Genomic DNA, 26,764 nt, shown 5'->3' with positions numbered 1-26,764 from the left:
AATTATTTCTTCATACCCAACTTGTTTCCATGGAAAGTGACAGAAATTTTTTTGGGGGAAATCTCTAAATATCAAAAGGCACCAGTTCACCACTTGCTCGATATGTGTACCAAATTTCGTAAATATATCTTGAGGGGATTTGTAGTTAAGCTCCGGAAACGAAATGTGACGGACGGAACCCATTTCTATATCCCCCGCCAACTCCGTTGGTTGGCGGGGGATAATAATGAATACGAGTTCCATTACAAGGACCTTCAACACAGGAAGGGGTCATGAGGCCCATCAAGCCTGTGCAACGGTTGCCAAAGTATGGTTGTTTGTCAATGCTCTTTCCTTACATGCTGAGCATCAAACAAGGAAGCAACACACACCCTTTTTAAAGTCTTTGGTACGACTCAGCTGGGATTGAAACCGGCGACCTTCCAGACTCAGAGCGAATGCTCTAACCATTACATCACTGAGTGGTGAACAGATTTCCTGAAGTAGACAATAGCATTAAAAGATGCTTCTTGTTAAGTTTTAAGGAAAGCAATTTGTTGCCAATGATGTAACTGTGTTGGATGATACACCCATCTTTCACCTTCCCAATATCGTATAATTCTAGTTTGTTCTCATTAAGCAGATTTTAAATACTCTTCATCAACATCCCTCAATCAGCTGGTGAGCTCGGCAGTCACGAGGCCAGATTATCAATGCCAAATTAATTCACCATTACTTTTGGCAAAGGCTGTACCTTGATCTGTCTCCAATATTTGAATCTCAGTATAAAGGATACCATTCACATCAAGGTGTTTGGCTTTGCCTGTGGAGTCACAATTCCTGTCTCCTTATCTGCAGCATGACTCATTCCAGATAGTCAGCCTCCCTGTACAATCGAGATATGCCATATGATAGGAGATAGGGACCATACTCTGTGCAGAGCGTTGATGCTGCTTAAGCGGTCTCCTTGGCAATTTGGCACAATCCTGGACAGGTCACCACTCCGACATGGTATGCCAGCATGCTGGCACTGATTTTGCCGACCTCGGAAGGATGACAGGCAGAGTCAACCCCACCTGGTATTAATTCAACAGCTGAGGGTGATTTGAACTCAGGACCTTAGGATCCAAAGCCCACCACCCTAACCATAAAGCCAACACCAGGCATATGCCATATAATGCTGACGGTATATGTGGGGATGAAAACACAGGGTTACCGGCGCTATTCCTTAATGAATATCAAAACACGGCAAAAAGGCTGCATACTTCCTGATGCAACACTTTCAGCACAATAATGCTACAGTCAAATTCTCCCTTTTGATTTGCTTTGGAATTGTAGAATTTCAAGAGGACTGGTAGTTCTGTAAAATTCATAAATAGCAGAGGCCTTCCAAAAAAATTAAAAAAAACAAAAACATGTATTTAAACTGGAGGGGGAGCACTCGATAGAGTGCAAAACCTCCGCCGCCAATACTGCTGGGTCACTTAAGTGAACCTGATATCCCATTTATTGTAGGTCAAAACGGATCAGACTCTACTGAACCACGATTGAATAAACTAAACTAGATCGACGCGCATGTAGAAATGCCAAAAGAATAAAATCGAAATTTTTTTGAAAAAGGTGCAAAGTTTTTTTTTTCTCTCTGACAATTTTTTTTTTAAGGGGGGGGGGTTGGAAATCACTTAAAACATGTAGAAATGCAAAAACAAAAATTCAAATATTTTTTCAAAATGGCCACCATAGCGGCCATATTGGACTTTGTACCAAGTCCAAAATCTAATGGCATGATCCTTGGACCACACCTAATCCCCCCACCAAGTTTCGTCAAAATCCGTCTAGGAATTTTTCCGTAATACTGTTCACAAACAAACAAACAAACAAGCAGTCATAGACTGGTACTTACGAAATCGTCAACTTGACCTCTGACCTTGTCTAATAAAAGCTGTCTCTAGAGAAGGTAGCGACGCAAACCAGAAGTTTCTACGATGATTCTGCACCAAACCATCAAAAATCGAATGTTTTGGATGTTTGACCTCACTGTGACCTTGACCTTCGACCAATTTTGACCAAAATCTAATCAGCGCTAGCCACCACTCTCCTGAATCGTGTGGTGTAATTTGACATTGGTAGCTTCTTCCGTTCTCGAGTTATCGTGCCTACAAACAAACAAACAAAAAAAAACCAATGTCACCCGCAGGGTGATCCATATCTTGCCAAAAGGTGACCATGTGTGACTTCTTTAAGATCACACTGAGGTGAACAGAGCTGCTATCCACCAGGAGCGACTCCTTGAGGAATATCTGCCTACGAGAGATTCCGATGAGAATCGTTCTACAGAGTAACCATGAAAAATATATGTTTGCCTCATAACGTCACCAAATGACGTCATAATGTCTCAAGCTTGACAGAAACAGAAAGCACTCATCGAGGTGTTCAATTTGAGGTACTACACGATATGGTTCCTAAAACTTGAAAATTTGACCTTGGGGTCAAATATGTTTGACCTCAGGTGCTAACCATGAAGGTCAAGGCCAATCGCCACCAAAAATTAATCAGCTGAGCGCCAGACCATATACTACATTCCCATAAAGTTTGGAGACGATTCGATGAAAATTACTCAAAAAATAAGGGTTTCGTCGACTCCCCTGATTTGCGACAAAGTGACCTTGACCTTTGACCTTGACCTTCAAAATTTCATGCGCTGAAAGGGACCTCTATAGGCCTCTGATATGCGAAGTTACAAAATTTTCCAATGATAACTGTGTTCTGCAGAGTGATTTATACGTGATTACAGACAAAAAAAAAACAAACAAAAAAAAAAACATCTGAAGGTCAAGGCCAATCGCCACCAAAATTTAATCAGCTGAGCACCAGACCATGAACTATATTCCCATGAAGTTTGAAGACGATCCGATCAAAATTACTCAAAAAATAAGGGTTTCGTCGACTCCCCTGATTTGCGACAAAGTGACCTTGACCTTTGACCTTGACCTTCAAAATTTTGTGCGCTGAAAGGGACCTCTATAGGCCTCTGATATGCGAAGTTAGAAAAATTTCCGATGATAACTGTGATCTGCAGAATTTTTTATACGTGATTACAGACAAACAAACAAAAAAAAACATACAAGCTGATGAACATATCTTGCAAAAACTTTGTTTTGGCAAGATAACAAACAAACAAACAGAAACGGAAGTCATCAATATACTTACGAAATCTTTAGATTTCGTAAGTAACAAACAGACAGGGGTGAAAACAGTAACCTCCGTCCATCTTCGATGGCGGAGATTAACCAGAAATGGAAACAATCATTGGCTTCGTCCAATTCTTCCCTGCAGGGCTTCAAAAGCAGTTGGGTCACTGCCAATCTCGCATCTTACGTTCCCACCTTCATTCTTTTATATCCTCATTGAACAGAGTTCACCTTACCTCACCCAACTCAACCCTCTTGCATGAAATTTAACATCTTTCCCAATTCGCTCATTCATCCCCTGCTCGTTGTGTCCACACGGTGGTGAGTTGAGGAAACCGAAGAAAGAACATTTCATCTTGCTCATGTTTCTTGGTATTTGGCAAGCAAATGATGACAGAACACCTTAACATACTGAAATGGCCCAAAAAACACAGAAAGGGGAACCAAAGTACGACAGGAAGAGGGCTAATCAAGGCAAACTGGTCACAAAAGGCAGTTTGTTCCTGAGAATTGTGTCCTGAAATTCTGCGTGAGCAAGAACAATCTTCAGAATTAGACTCGGTCCCATGATAACGACAGATGGATACTCGACTTTGTCAAGAGTAGTGTCTGTGGAGTTTGAAAGTTAGGTTTATCTACTGAAAAGAAAAAAAAAAAACCACACGCACACACACACGCACACGCTCTCCCTTTTTGATCACTCTTAGGATGGTTTGATAATTATCTTGATCCGAAGAGCAGCCAATACCCACAGCAGAATAACTTGACTTCACTTCCCAGGAAGCTTAGTTTTCAACTTTCAGGAGAAAAAGCCATCATTCGACTTTTTGCCGACATAATTAGCAAAATGTAGAGGGTGGCCTGAAAGTCCCTTTACCCCCTTTCCAGTAAAGCATTTGTTCTTGAACTCTACATATCCAGGTTTTATTGTGCAGTACTGTACTGAAAATAATTCAGTCATTGTATGTGCATGTGCTCCATCAGAGCTATAATGACTGATTAATTATCATAAGTACTGCAGAATCAAAGCTGGATATTAAGAGTTTGAGAATAAATGCTGAATAAGAGTTTGAGAGAGAGAGAATAAGAGAGAGAATGTCTGGGGAGGGGTAAAGTGACTTTCAGGCCACTCTGTGGTATTCCTCAGCATTTCGTAAAGCATGGGATTAACCTGCGCTATCACCTGGAGGTGGCACATTTCGATGACCTGTGTAGTGTTTCCATCTGGGCACTTTGCTTGTGATTCTGGGATCACAGGTTCAAATTTCACATGAAGTTTGCCTATTTATGGACTTGCAATTCATTAAAAAATAAAAATAAAATAAACACCATCGTTTGGTTGGCAGAGCCGAAGAGTGACGTTTCGGATACAGGGTTTAAACCATTTCTATGGATGCTTTGCGACCGAGTTTTAACAATATCCGAAGTATTTTTTTTCAGCTCAGCAATGACTGCCGAATATGGCGATACCAGAGCGACTTTCTTTCACCAGTCAGAGTCCATGTTATGATATTTCTGATCAACTTATGATAACTTTGTTCATTGGCCTCTAAGCATTATCATGTAGGACACCTCAATGTATTTGTTAAAGTGCAAAACTTGCATATCTTTTGTGTGTGGAGCTGATGTTGGCTGGAACCCGTAGACTCGTCTTCCGATGGGAAATTAAATTTTGACGCTGATTGTGAACAGAATAAAAACGATTATGAAACGGTGGAAGAAGGCAAGAGACATGAATACAAGTTTGCACATTCCAAATCCATCAGGCAATGAAGGTAAAACTAAGGTCCGAGTTCAAAAGGACATTTCAGTGATATTCGAGATGGGGTAAGCACAAACCAAACACGCATGAAAATTGGGACAAGGCACAAAATGGCAAAAATGCCGACCCCAAAAGGCAGGACACCATTTCAGCTCTTCAAAACAAAAGTGCATGCGTTTCAAGTTGTTGAGAAATAAATACCAGGCCGCTTGGGGTTGTGACTTGGTCCAGGGCTGCTAAGCATTGTCCTGTGGCATGCACAGCAGTGTGAGAAAGGGTGAAAGAAATAATGTTACTCAAGGACGTTACACCGAGAGACTTTTCACCCCAAGACACAAAATAAATCATTGAAGCGTCATTCAGAAGAGCTTTCAGCCATTTCAAGTCAGAGTAAGCTGACTAGTGGACGATCATATTTATTATAATACAATAACAAGGGGTAAACACCGATACCACAACAATCCATTTCCTGATCTTTGTTTCCTTCCACAGATGCCTGTAAAGGGATTTGCGATTTCAGCACACTTGCATCCATCGTGTCCTTTGGCTTCAAGTCAGTTTTAATTATTTAATTTGAAAAGCGTCGTATTGACCGCTTTGCCTTGCCGATGAAGCCATTAAAGCAAAAATGGTGTTGTCCTGGACCAACGTTCATGGGAACTTGTGAAAATACAAACACGTTCACATGGTATTCTGTCCGTGTTTTGTACTTTTCATTTATCGATTCCCTTTTTTTGTGGGGATATCTTCACAAGGCATGACCATTGATAACTACCCAACAGGGGCAATGTATAAGGATTGAGATCATTCCACATTGCTCCTGTTGGGTGGCTATCCATGGTCATGATCTTTGAAGATGTCCCCACAAAAAAGGGGAAAAAAATCAATAAATTTGAAGGACAAAAGGCAGAAAGAACTAGATGGTATTCAGAGAATACTCACCCCACACAGTCATGAGAAGGACTCCGTGCATGCCAACTCTTCTGGTGGCAAATTTGTCATTACGTCTATCTACACGTCCGAGGTAAATGTGTACAAATTGTACTTTGAAAATTCTGCTTTGGAGTACATTCATAAGCCTTTACAAAGTAGCTTTTGTTCACGTTCGAGTGTTTTCACAACAACCAAGGCTGATAAAGATGCCAGAATAGATTGACGAAGTATAAACCGAGAGGTCGTTAAAATGCCAAATTGTACATTTTCTTCACCAGTCGAGCACAATAAACGCTGAAGCAATTACAATGATACTAACTTTGCAACGGGAGGAAGTGACATCAGCTCTGGGCATTAGGCTTTGTTAAATTCACCATGAAAGTTCTGAGGGGGTGTGCGTCATACAAGTAATATATACTATATCAAATGGTCATGTAAATGCGGTAAAAATTCAATTTCCTCCGTTGAACACCTCCGTTCCTCCGTTCACTTGTGTGAACCTTTTGATGTATGCTCTTAAAACTAGAACTGCCACTTTATAACTGTTGGCGGTGATGACCGGGCACCAAGAAGTACCCTTTGATCGGACACCTGCCCCATCACGTCCTCTTTATCCAATTGAATTCAGAATGGGATTAAAAAAAATTAAATTCAAATCAAATGGAAGACTAAATAATCTTCTCCGAAATGGCTGAACAGATCGAGGCGAAACTTTACAGGTATGAACACCGAGCCATGAGGACCAAATAGTTCCCAACCTGTCATAGGTCACATGGTTTGGCAATCATATTGGATTTACCCTGAAATCTTCAAAATCATCTTCTCCACAACGGCTGTTCAAATCGAGTGGAAACTTCACACAAGTCATCACGAGGAACCCGAACAAGCTAAAAGCAAAGATGAAGTTATCAGGAGAAACCTGGATAGAATTCATATTTCAGCTGCTGCTCCTCCACCATCAAATCCATCCAGGCACAGCCAAGGGAGCCTTATTCAAAAAAAATAATTTTTTTAACCTCGGATTCAAGAACTTAAATAATTCTGGCTGTCAGACCATGTGTCCGATCAGGTTGATATTTAAAATGTATATTCCCCCATCAGTACGAGATCATAATTTTGAAAGTTCACGTAGATTGATGAAGCACTTCAAGAGAAACAAACATTTTTAAAGATCTTCATTCAATCCAATATGGCTGCCAGACCATGTGACCTATTAATTATTTGTGAACGCCGTGGTATCCCTAAGGCGATAAGATTATGTGTGCCGAGTTTTGGATTGATCTGGTAAGCTGTTCTGGACACGAAGGCTTTTATTTTCAATCCAAAATGACTGCCGAACCACATGACCTATGACATTATAAATTTACACTGTGCTTCTAAATTAGGTAAGGGATCACATTTGTGACATTTCTTGTTAATCTGATAAAGGTGCGTTTTTCTATCCAATATGGCTACCAAACCGTGTGGACATCAATTATTCATAAACTCACTGGTATCCCCAAGGCTTGGGGAACTTGTGTGAAGTTTCCACTCGATTTGAACAGCCGTTGTGGAGAAGATGATTTTGAAGATTTCAGGGTAAATCCAATATGATTGCCAAACCATGTGACCTATGACAGGTTGGGAACTATTTGGTCCTCATGGCTCGGTGTTCATACCTGTAAAGTTTCGCCTCGATCTGTTCAGCCATTTCGGAGAAGATTTTTTTAAGGTTAAAAAAACAAAAATACTGTATATGGTTGCTGAACCACATAACCGACGACAGCATTTTTTTTTTTCCTGTTGACCAATTTATCCCTCAATGACGCTCAAAAATTTTCATACGGATTGGATGTAGCGTTGCATGTATGCAATTATGATGTCATTGAAAACAGAAAATCACTTACTCTCCATGGTGAGACTTGACATGTGCCAAGTTTCAATTTTTTCCATGGAGTGGTTTTGGAGATACAGTGGTCAAAAGTTTTTCCTTTTTTCCAACATGGATGACACACATGACCTATGATGTCATAATTATCTTTAAAACATTCTACATGAGTAGTCACACGGATGGTGAAAAATTTGTGTCAATCCAGCAGGCAGTTGCGGAGAACACTAATGGGGGGGGGGGGGGGAGAAAGAAAGAAAGAAAGAAAGAGGGAGAGAAAGAGGGAGGAGAGAATCTTGAGCATAGGTGGGGGGGAATGCCTAGTCATCACATCTTAACTCACTCAGACTCCAAATCGTGATCTTCATCCAAAGTAGATGTGGAACTGGTGCTCGCCAAATACATCTCCTCTTCCTGTTGCTCTTCAAAAACCTTTGCAGAACTCGCCTTCTGTTGCCTATGACTGCGACGGTGATTAAATACTTCTTGGTTCTTGCTCTGACCTTTGGGTTTCCGAGCTCCAGTCTTTACGGTTGACCTGGGCCGCTTTTGAAGAACCATCTGATCAGGGATGCTCGAGTTATCATTACTGTTGGAAGAAAAACAAATTCACAACCAGTGTGAAACATTTTCATGACATGAAAACAGAAAGATGAAAAGTAGAAAGAACAACAACAACAACAACAACAACAACAACAAAAAATCTTGAGCGGTGTTGGGCAATGCCTTGTCTCATTTTAACTCAGACTCCAATTCGTGATTTTCATCCATCATGGATGTGGAACTGGTGCTTGCCAAATACATCTCCTCTTCCTGTTGCTTTCCTTAAAAAACCTTTGCAGAGCTTGCCTTCTGTTGCCATTGACTGCGATGGTAATTAAATACTTCTTGGTTCTTGCTCTGACCTTTGGGTTTCCGAACTCCAGCCTTTACGGTTGACCTGGGCCGCTTTTGAAGAACCCTCAGATCAGAAATGCTTGAGTTATCATTACTGTTGGAAGAAAAACAATATCACATCTAGAAGGGCATTTGGAAGAGCACATACCTCTGCCAGGCTGATTAGTTTACATTTTAGTATTTTAGAACAGGTCCAAATCCAGATTGGGCCGAACGATGGGATACAAAACGTAATCAAATTTTTCTTGTCATCGAACCAACTCATCCACCAAGTTTCATCCGAATCTGTCCAAACTTTTTGAGATACCCTGGCTAGATGTTGTTTTTGGCCCTATCTTTCAATGGTGAAGAATCACTTATAGTCTCTGATCGAATTCGGATCTTTTTTTTTTTTGTATACCTTGTCGAGGCGCGTATGAGAGCTAACACACAACGCATATCAAGGGGGGCACGAGACAGGAGGGGAGGGAGTGGGAAAGACAAAATAGTGGGGAACAGAGACATTTGGAGATCTGTGGAAGGGAGAGGGATGGAACGGGGAACATGGGAAATGGAAGATGGACATTACAGGGACTTTCAGGAAGGAAAGCAGGGAATTTGAAGGAGGTGGGCTTGGGTGGATTATCGGGGGTAGAAAAGATCGAGGATTTGGATGGGGGATGATAAGAGTTGGTGGTGAACAGCTGTTTTGAAGGCCTGGAGGGAAGAATGGGAATGAATAGAGTGAGGGAGTTTATTCCAAAGGCGGGAAAAAATAGGAATGAAAGAGTGAAGGTGAGCAGTGATTCGTGATTTTGGTAGTTTTACCAGAAGGGGGTTGTTGGCGGACCTTGAGCGCCCTGCAGAAATGTGGTGGGGACAAATCGCAGAGAGAGCAAGGGGGCGAGGCTGGAGAGGAGACGGTAGAAGACATAAAGACCACCGACCAACCTGCGGTGATTGAGTGAGAGGCCCAAAGACTCAGCCTCATTGAGGGAGATGCCAATGATCCAAAATGCCTTGGTTTCTACAGCGTGAAGCCGAGAAAGGTGGGAGGCAGGAGCACCAGCCCAGAGGGGAGAGCAGTACTCCATCAGGCTGCAGACAAAAGCTTTGTAAGTGGTCAGGAGCTCAGGTGGGCCGAGGAAGGACCTTGCATGACAGAGGATTCCCAGTCGGCGACTGGCTTTGGAGGCGAGGTTTGAAATGTGGCTTTCCCAGGAAAGGTCATGGCAGATAGTGAAACCCAGAAGCTTGAAAGAAAGGACTTCTTCCAGAGGATTGTTGAGAAAGTGGATGGGGGGATTTTCTAAACGGTCCTTTCGGACCGTTTAGATCTTCACCAAAATAGAATCAATTCTTCCTCATTACATACCCAAACTGCCCACCAAGTTTCGTCAGAATCCGTCCTCAACTTTTGGAGATATTTTGTTCACAAACAAAGACAGACAGGGGTGAAAATATAACCTCCGTCCACCTTCGGTGGCAGGGGTAACCAATATGAAACAACATTTTCATGACATGCAAACAAAAACATAAAAAGGAGAGAGAGAGAGAGAGAGACAGAGAGAGAGAGAGAGAGACAGAGAGAGAGAGAGAGAGACAGAGACAGAGAGAGAGAGAGACAGAGACAGAGAGAGAGAGAGACAGAGACAGAGAGAGAGAGAGACAGAGAGAGAGAGAGAGAGAGAGAGAGACAGAGAGAGAGAGAGACAGAGACAGAGAGAGAGAGAGAGAGAGAGAGAGAGAGAGAGAGAGAGAGAGAGAGAGAGAGAGAGAGAGAGAGAGAGAGAGAGAGAGAGAGAGAGAGAGAGAGAGAGAGAGAGAGAGAGAGAGAGAGAGAGAGAGAGAGAGAGAGAGAGAGAGAGAGAGAGAGAGAGAGAGAGAGAGAGAGAGAAAAAACAAATCTTAGACATGGGTGGGGAATGCCTTGTTTTCTCATCTTAACTCACTCGGACTCCAAACTGCGATTTTCATCCATGGACGTGGAATTGGTACTTGAGAAATATATCTCTTCTTCCTCTTGCTCTTCAAAAACCTTTGCAGATCTCGCCTTCCGTTCCTTTTGATTGTGGATGCGATTGAACGATTCTTGGCTTTTGCTCTGACTTTTGGATTTCCGAACTCCAACCTTCACGGTTGACCTGGGCCGCTTTTGTAGAACCCTCTGATCAGAGGTGCTCAAGTTATCATCACTGTTGGAAGAAAAACACACAAAACAACAACAATGTATTAGCTGGAGAAAGGCATGCCAAGTGCTCAAAAGGTGCTCAATGTAACAAAAACATGCCAAAAGGTGCATGCCAAGTGCTCAATGTAACAAAAACACTTCATGAGCTCAAAAGATCAACCAAGTGCGGCTCGCTCGCTCTCACATCCTCATGTACACATGGGCGAAGAAGAAAAAAAAAATATAAACAAGAAGAGATAATATACACCCAGACCCCAATATTCACGGATTTCACGTATTCGTGGTTGATAATTTGCGGCATGCTCCGACATTCACGGGAAATTGCCCCACACAGTCGTGGTTTTCTCAGCGATATATTTTTTTTTACCACGAGCCACGAACATGACCTGCTTCCTGTACATGTATTGGAACTTCATGGGATAAACACATTTTTGCAGGACGTCTCACCATGTGCACTTTAAGCATATGGTACTGTCTGTAATGTATTGTTGCTTCGCGGCATAAACATAGTTTTGCGGGACGTCTCACCAGTGTAACACGTCATTCCCCGCGACACCATCCCCCACGAGTTACTTACAGAATGGAAACACGAACAGCATCTATTGATGTATCCAGTAATTACTTGGTCACCATTACTCAATGGAAACATTCAGTGTATCTTCGTGTAAATCACTATCTTTCTACAAACAGAATCATCTGAGCTGTTACATCTATCTATAATTCCAGCAATGTGTGTGTGTGTGTGTGTGTGTGTGTGTGTGTGTGTGTGTGTGTGTGTGTGTGTGTGTGTGTGTGTGTGTGTGTGTGTGTGTGTGTGTGTGTGTGACCGCTGTTTCGATCTAATTGAAACTTGCCAGATATATTGCTGGGGACCTGAGGATGTGCCTTTTCAAGGTTTGATATTAATCGGAGAAGTGCTTCCCAAGTTATGGCCATATATTTACCAACCAATGACAGGAACCGTTGCTGCGGCCATTTTATATCAACCAATGACAGGAAGCGTTGCTGCGTAGCCGTGGTCGATGGGGAAGAGAAACTCAGCCGCGTTCGCCATTACGGGTTTTTTCTCTCCTCTCCTCTCCTCTTCGTGTTTTTCCTTGCGCAAAGGCAAAATACGTTGGCGCTAATTGAATAATTGGCCATTAAAAGCCTCCGTATTCTTGTCCTGGACGAGGAAACAAAGAAGAAGCGCCGTTTCCTCAGCGATGTTGTTTATCAAGAGGTGCTAACGAGATAAAGGTGTGTACAATGTACATGGAGACGATTTTTATTATTATTTATTTATTGAAGAAAAATTGTTCCAAAAATAATTTATCAAAAAAAGTGCACAACTTCTTTTTGTTTCCAATTGTCAAAATGGTGTGGCCTCTGGAAGTGTTAAGGAATTCAGCTCCACTCAACCTGCTTGCCAACGAAATACATCTCAATTTGGTGGTAAAAACGATTCACAACGACGGGCTTCCTTACTCATTGCTCTGCAGTCTGAATTCAACCCCTTAATTTGTCATCTCATTGACCTCATTTCATCGATCTATAATTCCAGCAGTGTGTGTGTGTGTGTGTGTGTGTGTGTGTGTGTGTGTGTGTGTGTGTGTGTGTGTGTGTGTGTGTGTGTGTGTGTGTGTGTGTGTGTGTGTGTGTGTGTGTGTGTGTGTGTGTGTGTGTCTGTGACCGCTGTTTCCCGACAACCACTGGTCCGATCTAATTGAAACTTTCCAGCTATATTGCTGGGGACCTGAGGATGTGCCTTTAAGATTTGATATTAATCGGACAAGTGATTCCCAAGTTATGGCCATTTATATACCAACCAATGACAGGACACGTGCTGCGTAGGCGTGGCCGATGCGCCATTTAGTTACCAATCACAGGACACGTTGCTGCGTGGGCGTGGCTGCGTAGGCCGGTGCACGGCCAACGATGACGTCACGTGCCGTGCTGGTTACGATGGGGATCGATCGGTGCCTTAGTTACCGTGGGGTAGGAGTGCCAATGGTAAATGGCAGCGAATGTCATGGCAAGCAAAGACAGGGAGGTAAACTTGATTTTAATTAACTCTGTGTGTAAGTATCACAGCAGTTGTTACTTCAATGCAAGCGATAATTCGTGGAATGATGTGAACATTCCGTACGGGCACGCACTACTTTTGCATAGTGATGACTTACTGTATTCTAATAATTTCTCTATTTCTTATCCGCATTTATAGATAAACACAATGCCCCAATCCAGTCGTCGTTTATGAGAGCGAAGGAATGGCCTGTGTATTTGTTTGAAAGTTTTTTTTTTTTTGCATGTACGGCCACGCACATATGGACACGCGAGAGCGAAGGAACGGTGTGGTTGTTGTTTCTGACACGCGGTTTGAAAGTTTTTTTTTTTGTATGTACGGCCACGCGAGAGCGAAGGAACGGCCTGTGTCGTTGTTTCTGGCAAGCGGTTTTAAAGTATATATATATATATATATATATATATATATATATATATATATATATATATATATATATATATATATATATATATATGTATATATATATATATATCTTCTTCTTCTTTCGGCTGCTCCCGTTAGGGGTCGCCACAGCGGATCATCCGTATGATCCGCATAGTGATTTGGCACATGTTTTACGCCGGATGCTCTTCCTGACGCAACCCTGGTCGCCTCTTATGACACAGGGATATGGTACACCTATTTTAACCAGGGTATACACCGGCCCAGTACACTGGTACTCATTTTGCCAACCTCGGAAGGATGACAGGCTGAGTCAACCCCCTGGTGTATTAATTCAGTGGCCCAACGGGGCTTGAACTCAGGACCTTTTGGATCCCAAGCCGCTGCCCTAACCACTGCGCCAACACCAGCCTCCTAAAGTATATATATATATATTATATATATATTTTTTTTGCACGTACAGCCACACACGTACGGGCACGTGAAAGCGAAGGAACGGCTTGTGTGGTTGTTTTTTCTGGCACGCGGTTTGAGTTTTTTTGCGGGGGGGGCGGGGGAGGGGGGAGGGTTTGCACGTACGGCCACGCATCTACGGGCATGCACTAGTTTTTAAAATGCTCAGCATAATCTGCCTGTAGATAGGAAATACATCATGTCCTGCGAGTTAAAGAATGGAAACGTCCAGCATATCTATTAGTGTAATTAGCAGCTAGCTAAATACGGACTACTTATACAACGGCATCACTCACATCTAATATCAGCTGCTGAATACAGCATCACCCATAAAAAAATTCCCCCCCAAACAATGCGCAGACTACTCACCACGTCCTGGATCGCCATCATTCTCGTCCCGTTGCTCTGACCTGTGTGTTGCCTCTCGCTCCATTAATTCTTTGAAAATGGCTCCCAAGGATCGAGGATAACACTCAAATGGGTATGCCTTGAAGCGGACTACTGATACGGGAGAGGGCGAAGCTCCTGCACGAGCATCTCTCTGGCACGGGTGGTGCAAGAACGAGCACGGCGAGTACAAGCGGCATCTCCAGCCAGTTTACAGCGAGCAGGGGGTGGTTCTACCGCTTCAAGGCACAATAGAATTTGTGCAACGTCAAGCTCGTAGGGGAGTGTGCCTCCGCGGACCACGACGCGACCAAGGCATTCTCTGCAGAACTCGCAACCTTCATCGAGAAGGGGTACCTGCCAGAGCAGGTCGTTAATGCTGATGAGACTGGTTTGTTTTGGAAAAAGATGCTGACCAGAATGCTCATCTCAGAGCACGAGAGCAAAGCAGCCGACTTCAAAGCCGCAAAGGACTGGGTATCCCTTCCCTGTGCAAACGACGAAGGGGACTTCATGGTAAGGCCCATGATGCTCTACAGTTCCCTGAACCCACGTGCGCTGAAGAACAAAAACAAGCAGGCGCTACACGTGCACTGGAGGACGTACAAGAAGGCGTCGGTGACGTCTTTTTTTTATTTGTCTACATTGTCAAGTCTCGTATGAGAGCCAACACACAACGCACAGCAAGGGGAGCATGAGGCAAGAGGGGTGGGAAAGGGAAGGACAAAACAGTGGGGAACAGAGGCATTAGGAGATCTGTGGAAGGGAGAGGGATGGGGCGGGGAACATGGGGGTAAACAAGATGGACATTACAGGGACTTTCAGGAAGGAAAGCAGGGAATTTGAAGGAGGTTGGTTTGGGGTGGATTAACGGGGAAGAAAAGATCGAGGATTTGGATGGGGGAAGATAAGAGGTGGTGGTGAACAACTGCTTTGAAGACCTGGAGGGAAGAGTGGGAATGAAGAGAGTGTGGGAGTTTATTTCAAAGGTACGGAAAAAAGAGGAATGAAAGAGTGAAGGTGAGCAGTGATTCGTGATTTTCGTAGTTTTACCAAAAGGGGTTTGCTGGCGGACCTTGAGTGCCCTGCAGAAATATGGTGGGAGAATATCGCATGGGGGGGGGGGGCGAGACCGGAGAGGAGATGGTAGAAGCCAGAAAGACCACCCGCCTGCCTGTGGTGAGAGTAAGAGGCCCAAAGACTCAGCTTCACCGCTGGAGATACCGATGGTCCTAAATGCCTGAGTTTCCTCAGCGTGAAGCCAAGAAGGGTGAGAAGCAGGAGCACCAGCTCAGAGGGGAGAGCAGAACACCAGCTCAGAGGGGAGAGCAGTACTCCATCAGGCTGCAGACGAAAGCTTTGTATGTGGTCAGGAGCTCAGGTGGGCTGAGGAAGGACTTTGCACGACAGAGGATTCCCGACTGGCTTTGGAGGCCAGGTCGGAAATATGGCTTTCCAAGGAAGATCATGGCAGACAGTGACACCCAGAAGCTTTAATGAAAGGACTTTTTACAGCGGATTGTTAAGAAAGTAGATTGGGGGGGGTTTCCAAACGGTCCTTTCGGAGAGACATGGTGAGAGTGTGAGATTTGTCAGGATTGAAAGACATGTTCCACATGTTGTACCAGAGCTTGTGATTTTTATCCATATCTGCAGAGAGCAAAGAAGCTGCTGCTTGCCAGTCTGAGGGATGACAGATGGTACAGCAGAGGGTGGAGTCATCAGCAAAGAGATAAAGAGGATTTTCCAGAGAGTCGGAGAGATCATTGATGAAAACCAGAAAAAAGAACAGGGCCCAAAACGTCTGAACTTTTTATGGACTGGTTCCATAACTTTTTCGTTCCTCAGGTCGAGAGGTACCTGGCAGGAAAGAACCTTTCGTTCAAGGTTCTCCTGCTGCTTGACAACGCTCCGAGCCACCCCACGGACATGAATGGCGTGCACCCGAACGTTGAGGTCATGTCCCTCCTGCCAAACACAACCTCCCTCATCCAGCTGCTTGACCAGGAGGTAACATCAACTTTCAAGACTTATTACAACCGGCGCACCTCATCTTCTTCATCATCATCATCATCTTCAGCATTTTGCAAAGTTACATGTGCTGTGTTTGTTGAGTAAAAAATTGAAATGGTACATGATGTTATTTTTTTCGTTTTGTGGTACGGTACAGTATGGTTGAGAGACTTTAAAATGCATTCTTCAATTAATTGGAAACGGTACCTGGAGGTGTCGTTTTTTATTTTATTTGTAAGCATCTTCAATATAACTAATTGTGCGTTCGATGTCGAAATCATTTTAAACTTCTAAAACTTTCCGCTTTAAACCAGGAACCCCCACAAACTGATAATGTTACATCCCCCTCATCTTCATTGTATCAATTCCCAGACTTTTGGGGTGTCGTCATTTTCAGCCTTTTTCATGAACCAAGAACCCCCGCGAACCGATAACGTTACATCCCCCTAGTCTTCATTGTATCAATTCCCCAATTTTGGTGGTGTCGTCATTTTCAGCCTTTTTCATTAACCAAGAACCGCTGCAAACCGATAACGTTTTCCCCTCGTTTCCATTGTACCAATTTACAAAACACTCATGCCCCCCCCCCATTCACGGATTTTTCATGGGAGAGGAAATCCCCAGAACCTATCCCCCCATTTCCCATTGAAATAATGCATCCACATTCGTGGATTTTCCCAGAATGTATCCCCCACGAATGTCGGGGTCATGGTATATGTATGTATGTACGCACGCACACACACTGCATTGTCTCTCTCTCTCTCTCTGTCTGTCTATCTATGTTCCTTAAGCATGGCCACACCTTTTAAGTTACAAACTCCAAACGCAGGGTACAAATACAACTTTGTGTGTGCGTGTGTGCGTGTGTGCGTGTGCGTGTGCGTGTGCGTGTGGCAACACAGGCAAAATGTCCTTTGGCGACAATGTTGCTTATTCACGTTTGTCTTCCTGCGTAATTACAAATGAATATAAACATTTTGAAATTCCGAAGGGAAAAGGAAAAACAGGATCAGTCCATCCATGAAGCCGTGTGACTACACGTCATAATTTCGTACCGTTTGAACATCAATTGCAATCTGACTTCACACACGTATATCTAATTATGTACTCATGGAGTGTACTTTTCAACCCTTTCAACTGCCGAGATCCCTTCAACTGTTGAATACCCTTTAGGACCCCCAAGACCCTGAGAACACAAAATATCCCAAGGACCAAAAAGTCAACAAGGACAGAAAAGACCCAAAACTCCGAGAGGACCACGAAGACCGTGAAGGCCCCGAAGACCCAAATGTCCCCAGAGGACACACAAGAAACTGATGACCCAAAATACTCTGATGACACAGAAGACCCAAAAGACGCAGAGGACCCATGTTACCTTTAAGACCATTTTAACACTTTAGATACCTTTAGATCCCTTCACCCGTTAGACATTTCATACCTTTTTGACCCCGAGAACCTATGGACCATTACACCGCTCAAGTCCTTTTAGACCCCTCAGACCTCAACACCATTCAGACAGATTAGATCCTGACCATTTTGAGCTTTAGACCACTTGGACCTATTTATGTCTGTCTGGCTCTCTTTGTTCCTTATGCTCGGCTACATCTTTTAGGTTACCAACTCCAAACTCAGGGTGCAAATACAACCTTGTGTGGGGGTTAACATAGGCTATTTGGCTGCAGCCTCACACGAGGGTGTGCAAATTATAATAGATGTAAATTTGCACCATGTAGCGCCACCTGGTGGTGGTGGCAAAGGATATTACAATTTCCATTTTTTACCAGGGCAACGCTGAGGTCAAAGCACCCTTCAAACGGGTAAATTTATTTTCTTTCCCTTCTCCACCACCCCACACGAAAAAGAAAAAAAACACAAAACCCCCCCAAAAAAAAACAGAGAAGCCTGTCAAAGCCCGTCACTATGTGTGATTTCTAGCGGGAAGGGATATCAGGATGAACGGGGGGCAAAGGAGGGGTGGAGCGGGACGTGAGGACAGGGACGAAGTGTAGCGATTAAAGCACTCTATGCAGGGGTAAATTTGTCTGCCTTCCCTTCTCTTCTCTTTCTCGAGCAGAATTTTTGCCAAACAAGATGATGAATTGGTCCATCAACAAAGCAATGGATAAGCTCTACTCTTAAACCAAAAAAATAAAAATAAAAACGAGAACAGCACATACCTCCACCAGGCTGAACAGTTTATGTTTTGTATCTCACCAAAAATCAAATCTGCTTGTTCTTGTCACCTCCAAACTCATCCACCAAGTTTTGTCATCACCCATTCACAACTTCTAGAAACATCGTGTTCCATATTGTTTTCCGCCTCATCTTTCAATGGGGAAGGACCACTTGAAGAATTTTAAAAATTCTCGTATCCAGATCTTCACAAAAATCTCAATTTGTCGTCACACACCCAATCTGTCCACCAAGTTTAGTCAGAATCCATCCATAACTGTTTGAGCTACAGCAACCTTAACAAAGAGTAGATTTCCATTTTTATCAATAATTAATCCGGCAGTTCTCCACTCCATTGGGGAGGGGGGGGGGGTTGGGAAATTTCTGCAGAGTAGCAATGGGAATCAAACTCACACCGGTAAGGGCAATGCATCAACACTTTACCAACTCAACCACCAAGCCACTCATGGGTGGATGGATGGAGGATGGAGGATGGAGGTTAAAGAGAAATTGCACACAAAAAAAACAACAACAAATTGGACTCATGTTGAGCAAAATGTTGCAAGGAGAGGAAATGGTGGATGGGAGCTAAATTGAATGCAAAGGTGGTGCATAAATGTTGAAAGAAATTGACCAACCTTTGATCACATATCGCCTCGACGAGAGAGTTCTCGCCGAGTTCCGTGTCCTTCCTTTTTCTCTGCAAATGTCTAGTTTTGGCAAGGCGATCGGGCGAGCGTTTCGATAGCTCACCAGGCCTCTCCTTCTGAGCAAAGTGTTGGAAATTTGACACCTGGCGTTTGCGTTGGTCGGGGGGTGAACGAGGTTGAAAGGAATCATTATTGGGAATCAAATTTTGGGTGGGACAGGTTTCTTCGAAGGGAGATGATACTCTTGCAGTACTTTGTGTCACACAAGTTTCTAACTTTTTACTACGCAAAGGTCTTTGTAACTGTTGAGACTTTTGCTTTCTCTGTAATCCAGTCACAGCATCTTGGCTTGCATTCTTGCTGTCATCGGTATGTGACACATTCTTCTTTCTTTTCTTTGCTGAAAAGGAAAGGTGGAATGAGGAAAACAAAAAAGAAGACTATCAATCAAAGCAAAAAAGGTCAATGTAGAACAGCCTTATTAGCTCACCTGGAACGTAGTTCTGGGTAGCTTATGGGAAGCTGCGTCGTCCGTCCGTCAGTCAGTCTGTAAATACTTGCAACTACTTCTCTGAAACTACACATAAGATTTCGATGAAACTTTACCACATCCTTCATCACGCTGTATATACCAAAGTTTCTGCATGGCATTATAAAAAAAATTAACAACACCAACAACAAAAAACAAGCCCAAAGGGGATCTAGGGGAGGGGGGTAGTGAGAAGGGTTTGCCCCCATAAGAGGTATTTGCTTTCTTCTCAAACACACACAATTCCGATGAAACTTGATCACCACCCTTATCACCAGTGACGTATCAACATTAAAAAACGGGGTTTAAGGGGGTCGGTTGAGGGGGGGGTTGCCCCCCCAAAGTATGTATTTCCTTTCTTCTTTGAAACTGCACACACAATTTCGATGAAACTTGACTACAACCTTCATCACCCGTGACGTATCAAAGTTTGTTCACGTTATTGAAAAAATAGAGTGAGTGAGTGAGTGAGTGAGTGAGTGAGTGAGTGAGTGAGTGAGTGAGTGAGTGAGTGAGTGAGTGAGTGAGTGAGTGAGTGAGTGAGTGAGTGAGTGAGTGAGTGAGTGAGAGAGAGAGAGAGAGAGAGAGAGAGAGAGAGAGAGAGAGAGAGAGAGAGAGAGAGAGAGAGAGAGGTCGTGGCGGCCGAGGTTAATCTCCTTCGACCCAATTTGTGGTAACGGGCGGTCAGCACCACCAGCCCAGATGGTCGAGCGTCTTTCCTTATTAGGAGGTGCACACGTTGATCCTCGGAGATTATCATGCGCGTCGGAAGGGCATAGGGCATTGGCGGTGTGACGGGGGCACGGGGAAGCACAGCTCGGGGGGGGGGGTATACTCAAACCCCATGACAAATACACTGATATAGCGACTTAAAATGAACACATGTAATGAAAGTAGACAAACATTTACAAAGGACAATAATCAGAATATAATCACAAGTGAGGTAAATTAATCCCAAAGTCTAAATTGAGGTGCCTCTTCACACAGACTTAAATACAGACAAGGGGAAAAGAAATAAAAGAAAATCCCTCCTTTATTCTGGCACTTAGCTTTGTCCAGAGAGGGTCTTTGTAGAACATGGAATTCCATTCGCACGTGTAGACACGCGCAAAATGGCACCAAGTCACTCTCTTGCAGTGGGACAAATGTATGTCAAGCAATTTGTGAGCGGTATTCAACACCAAGGCTCAGAGACCCCTTGCAGCTGCTTCGTGCGTCGATAGTCATCACCGACCCGCTATTTGACATACACGGGGCTCAGGGTCTGTTCCTCACGACCCAACCAAGAGCCAAAGGCCAGCGTCTTGCTTCATCACATGAGCCAAATTGCATCAGCACGAATACAAGAATTATGCAGTCTTCTTCATGCGTCGAAGGAAAGCCAGCCGTGAAGCCCTTTTTATAGGCCATCTCCTAGCTACGTTCTCTCTCGACCAGGTGCACCCCCCCCCCCACTCTACACTCATGCGTTCCTTCCCTGAACTCAACCCTGACTGAAGTCACACCGAACCTCTGTTTCCTCCTCGGGGGCGTGACTTCGCCCACTGTCACCCTTGGAGGCGGGACTTCTGCCTACTCAGCACATTTGGCTCACTTGTAAATGCAAAAATGTAGGAATAGGTTACAGGGGGGCAATCACATACTGGGGGAACTTTTCCCAATCCCCATCGAATTAACACCGCACCCCCCCCCCCCCCCGTGTCGTGACACCTAAGACTTTAGCTCACAGTTTCCCTACTCAATTACATCGAGATGTCTCCTACACGTCCACGGACCAAACAGCTCTATTCAATCCTAACTTTACTATTAAATTCCTCCATCTACCCCAACAACCATAACAACACACACACACACACACACACACACACACACACACACACACACACACACACACACACACACACACACACACACACACACACACACACACACACACACACCTTCATTAGTACATTTTGCCGATTTCGTCCCACGTTGACTTCCTCCTCAGTATCATTATTCTACTAGGTGAGTGCCCAGGGGTATTGCCCCCATTTTTTTTTATTTGAGTGGGGGCATTGTCTTGTTTGTTGGAATCTAAGTAAATGCTTCATTAAACTGTGATCCCAGGTTCAAATCCTATATTCATTTAAAAATGCATAAATATCTCAATTTCCTTTTGCTATATGCAAGCACAAGCCTTGGAAGCCATAAGAACAGTCCAAGTTAGGAACAATCAGCAGGATTACATTCTTACCAGCACTGCCAGGAGCCTCTCGATTGTTCCGCACACTCACAGTGCTCCCTGTTTTCCAAGATTTTTCATCAGCCACAACGTTCGAATTGCCAGATGTTACTCGTTTCTTTCTTGGTAAATGCTCAATTTCATCACCAGCTTTCAGGTCTAATGAGGTTGGCTTTGCAACCGCAGAAGACCTGGTTGTCACACTTGTGAGTTTGGCTTTCTTCACACTCTTGCAATTCTTCCCACTCTTCTTTGGAACATGCTTCGTGGTATTTGCTTGCTTTGCTTTTTTATTTGTGCATTCTCTTTGTATTATGGAACCATCATGTCCATTGCTCGAAACAGACACTGAAGAGGAGAGCGGGTTGCAGTGATTTAAAGAGCCGGGCAGAGTTGAAATGCAGAAATTATTTTCTTCCGTGTCATCCATGATGACAAACTCATCTTCAGAGCAGGGTTCAACCTGCAATACGGTGCTGTACTCGAGCTTTGTATCCTCTGACTGAGTCACAGAACTGTTAAAGCTAAGTGGGGTATCAAAATGGAAGGATTAGAAAAATACAATGGCAATAAGCTGGTAAAGATGGTAGATTACAAAACAAGGTTAACTGATCAATGACAGAAATAAGATAAGAACAGCACTTGGTAGAGCGCATACCTCCACCAGGCCAAACAGTTTTCATTTTGTATTCCACTGATAGATCCAGATCTGGATTCAGACCTCAACCAAAAATTAAATTTGCTTGTTCGTGTCACCAACCAAACTCATCCACTAAGTTCTGTCATAATCCGTGCACAACTTTTAGAAATATCGTGCTTTATACTGTTTTTCACCCCCATCTCTCGATGGTGGAGAAACTCTCATAAGATAAAATAAATTAATGTATAAAAAAAAAAATCTCATCCAGAACCAGATCTTCACCAAAATCAAATCAATTCGTCCTTGTCACACATCAACCAGCCCACCAAATTTCATCCAAATCCATCCATAACTTATCGAGATATCCTGCTCACAGACAGTCAGACAAACAAACAGCGATGAAAACATAACCTCCGCACGTCTTTGGTAGTGGAGGTAATTAAAATAGCTACTCCCATATCGTCAGGTTTGTTAATACAAAATACAATGGAGGCCTGCTAGCAGATGGGAGGGTGTGAAAAGGGACCAGTAAGAAACAACATTTTCATCACATGCAAAGAGAAAGATGAAGACATGAGGGAAAACAAAATCATGAGCATGGGTGGGGAATGCCTCGTCTCAGATCGACTTACTCAGACTCCAAATCAGTATTTTCATCCATGGGCACAGAACTGGTGCTCAACAAATACATCTCCTCTTCCCGTTTCTCTTCTTCAAAAACCTCTGAAGAGCTCGCCTTCTGTTGCTTTTGATTGGGATGGTAGTTAAACCCTTCTTTGTCCTTCCTCTGACCTTTGGATTTCTGAACACCAGCCTTCACAGTTGACCTGGCTCGCTTTTGAAGAACCCTCTGATTAGGGATGCTCGAGTTATCACTGTTTGAAGGGAAAAAAAAGTTATTGCCAGGAATGAGCAAGTATATCATTTTGAGGTAAAACATGTATTTTTCAGTTTTGACCCCTATGACCCTCAGTCCGCACCCAATGGGGATCAAATCCATAAAACCGCGGCATATTTCAGGCATCATGATTGCATATACAAAGTTCATTTTAAAATGTGTCCGTGATTGCATTTTTTTTGGTATTTGACCTTTTGATCCCTCCAAATGAGGCAGGACCAATAATGATGCCACTCGTGCAACTTTGTGCCACGTGGTGATCCTAACTACCAAGTTTGGTAAATTTCTGCCCAACCATTTCAGAGGAGACAGAATGACCCCTCCAAATGAGGCGACCAATAATGATGCCACTCGTGCAACGTTGTGCCACGTGGTGATCCTAACTACCAAGTTTGGTAAATTTCTGCCCAACCATTTCAGAGGAGACAGAATGACAGAGTCAATTACAATATTCCCCCATTCTTTTCAAAATACAGGGAGGATAACTAAACTAGAACGCCACTAGGTCGAGCATATACCTCCACCAGGCTGAACAGTTTAGGTTTCATATCCCGCCGACAGGCCAGAACGAAAATGTCGAATCAGCTCGTTCTTGTAACCTAACCAACTCATCCACCAAGTTTTGTCAAAACTCATCCACAACTTCTAGAAATAGTGTTACGTATTGTTATTGGCCTTATTTCTCAAAGATGAAGAATCACTTAACTTTTGATATCTGGATCGGAATCGTCATCAAAACTGAATGGATTCGTCCTTATCACACACCCAACATGTGCACCAAGTTTAGTCTGAATTGGTCCATACCTTTTTGAGATCATTCTGCTCACTAACAAACAGTCAAACAGGGTTGAAAACACAACCTCCGTCCATCTTTGGTGTCAGAGGTAATAAAGAGACCATGGACAATATCTAAAGCATCGCTTGCTGGGATAGGGGAGTAATGGTTAGACCGTGTCCGAGTGTGGGAGGTCGGTGGTTGGAACCCAGCAATGACCAAGTCAAATCAAAACAGATACTTAATTAAGAGAAATAAATAAATAAATGGTATGTGCTTCTTCCTTGCTTGAAGCTCGGCATTTAAAAATGAAAGAGCATGGATAAGCAACCATGGGTTGGCCACCATCGTGCGTGCTGGATGGGGTTATGGCATTATTCTGTGTTGGAGTTCCTTGAAAGGGAACTCGTATTATAATATGGCTGCATATTATTATATCGTATTATAATATGGAGTTCCTACAGCTGAGGTAGGGGTTGTTGTCCATTGTGTGGTGTGTATGCCATTGCATTGAGGGTGGTGAAAAAGTGGTTGAGCAGTGTTTCTCTCTTCTCACATTGCCAGAGGATCATAAAAAAAAACAGGATATGCAAGATTTAAAATTGCCAATGATAAAGAGCTACATCATGTAATGGAGGGAGAGGGATGTGCTCATACTCTTGTCAGAGTGTCAGGGCATTCACAAAAAGTAATGAATGTTTCAAGGCTACAGCAGCCTTAACGAAGAATAGATTTCCATTTTATGGATAATTAATCCAAGACAGTTTTCCACTCCGTTGTGGGATGGGAAATCTCTGCTGAGTTGCAATGGGAAGTACACATGGGCAAAGAGGAGATATTGCACACAAAAAAAAGAAGGGCCCATATCAATGAGCAAAATGTTGCAATGACAGAGAATGGTGGATGGGAGCTAAAATGAATGCTAATGTGGAGCATAGGTGTTGAAATAAAAACGACCAACCTTTGGCCACGCACTGACTCGACGCAAGATTTCTCGCCAAGTTCCGTGTCCTTCCTTTTTCCCTGTGGACGCCTAGTTTTAGCAAGGCGATCAGGCGAGCTTCGTGACGGGGAGGCCAGGCGATCGGGCACGCGCTTCGATTGCTTGGAAGGTGAGGCCTGGCGAGCTAAGTGCTGGTAACTCGACACCTGGCGTTTGCGTTGGGAAGGTGATGGTTCATCGGGGGGTGAACTCGGTTGAAGTGAATTATTATTGGGAATCAAATTTTGGGTGGGACAGGTTTTTTCGAAGGGAGATAATACCCTTGCAGTAGTACTTCGCGTCACACAAGTTTCTAACTTTTTACTACGCACAGATTTTTGCATCTGTTGAGACTTTTGCTTTCTCTGTAATCCAGTCTCATCATCTTGGCTTCCATTCTTGTCGTCATTGTTATATGACACATTCTTCTTTCTTTTCTTTGCTAAAAAGGAGACATGGAATGAGAAGAAAACAAAAAAGAAGATGAACAATCAAAACGAAAGCAAAAAAGGTCAATGAAGAAATGTATTTCGGATATGCCGGGGGGGGGCTGTCTTGTTTGTTTCAATCTCAGCAAATGCGTCATTAAACTGTGATCGTACGTTCAAATCCCATACACCTTTGATCATTACTCTGTAGTCATTTAAAAATGCATAAATATCTCAACTTCCTTTTCCTATATGCAAGCACAAGCCTTGGAAGCCATAAGAACAGTCCAAGTTAAGAATAATCAGCAATATTACATTCTTACCAGCACAGCCAGGAGCCTCTCGATTGTCCGGCACGCTCACAGTGCTCCCTGTTGTCCAAGATTTTGCAGCAGCCACAACTTTCGAATCACCAGCTGTTACTCGTTTCTTTCTTGGTAAATGCTCAACTTCAATTCCAGCTTTCAGGTCTAACGAGGTTGGCTTTGCAATCGCAGAAGACCTGGTTGTGAGTTTGGCTTTCTGCAGGTCATTGCTATTCTTCCCACTCTTCTTTGGAGCATGCTTCGTGGTATTTGTTTGCTCTATTTTTTTATTTGTGCATTCACTTTGTATTATGGAATCATCGTGTTCATTGCTCGAAACAGACACTGAGGACATCTGGTGGCAGTGATGTACAGAGCCAAGCAGAGGCAAAAAGGAGAAATGATTATTTTCCGTTTCTTCCTCGATGACAAACTCATCTTCAGAGCAAGGCTCAGCGTGCAATATAGCACTGTACTTGAGATTCAGAAGCTCTGATTGAATCATCATAGAACTGTTAAAGCTGAGGAGCGTGCCAAAATGGAAAGATAAAAAAAACAATGGCAATAAGCTGGTAGAAATGGTACATTTCAAAGCAAGGGTAAATGGATAATGATAAAAAGAAGAAAAAGAGTTAAAAAAAAAATATATACACTTTAATGCAAAGGAATCAAACCGTCTTGTTTACAAGCTTTGATTGAATGAGTTGCACGGCTATTATGAACCTTGCAAATGTTGCAATCTTGGGCAACAGACATTGGGTATCCTGCAATTAAAGTCACAATCCCACTAATTGGGTAATTGACCGAATTGTGTCAAGCAATAATTTTTCATGTAATAACCCATGTTGCCAGGGTCTTTTTCTGGCTATGTACCAGATCACCAGGAGTATATGCCAGGTGTTGGCTTAATGGTTAGGATGGTGGGCTTGGGATCCAAGGATCCTGAGTTCAAATTCCCCTTTTTCTGTTGAATTAATACCAGGTGGGGTTGACTTCGCCCGTCATCCTTCCGAGGTCTGCAAAATGAGTGCCAGCTTGCTGGTAACCCGTGTTGGAGTGGTGA

At 43.4% G+C, this 26,764-nt stretch overlaps 1 protein-coding gene across 4 annotated transcripts in view; it reads right to left on the bottom strand.

Moving 5' to 3' along the window:
- The window catches only part of LOC147017168 (uncharacterized), a 120,613-nt gene that overhangs the window by 13,107 nt on the left and 80,742 nt on the right, over window positions 1-26,764 (bottom strand). Inside the window, exons 12-20 of one of the 4 annotated variants that reach the window (XM_085846601.1) lie at window positions 25,720-26,222; window positions 24,948-25,410; window positions 22,946-23,188; window positions 21,686-22,197; window positions 18,909-19,320; window positions 10,561-10,803; window positions 8,076-8,321; window positions 5,134-5,180; window positions 4,774-4,848 (exon numbers count right to left, since the gene is read on the bottom strand). In XM_085846601.1, coding sequence (XP_085702727.1) covers window positions 4,774-4,848; window positions 5,134-5,180; window positions 8,076-8,321; window positions 10,561-10,803; window positions 18,909-19,320; window positions 21,686-22,197; window positions 22,946-23,188; window positions 24,948-25,410; window positions 25,720-26,222 — 2,744 coding nt within the window. Of the gene's footprint in view, window positions 1-4,773; window positions 4,849-5,133; window positions 5,181-8,075; window positions 8,322-8,474; window positions 8,724-10,560; window positions 10,804-18,908; window positions 19,321-21,685; window positions 22,198-22,945; window positions 23,189-24,947; window positions 25,411-25,719; window positions 26,223-26,764 lie in introns of those variants that run through there. The other 3 variants (XM_085846602.1, XM_085846603.1, XR_015049380.1) reach the window with 3 other exon arrangements.

The sequence above is a fragment of the Eptatretus burgeri genome, chromosome 11 (assembly GCF_056783735.1).
Source record: "Eptatretus burgeri isolate ZD-2024b chromosome 11, Ebu_testis_v1, whole genome shotgun sequence".
Lineage (NCBI taxonomy): Eukaryota > Metazoa > Chordata > Myxini > Myxiniformes > Myxinidae > Eptatretus > Eptatretus burgeri.
Note: the sequence above shows the minus strand (reverse complement) of the source record. Positions and strands in the feature narration are given on the sequence as shown.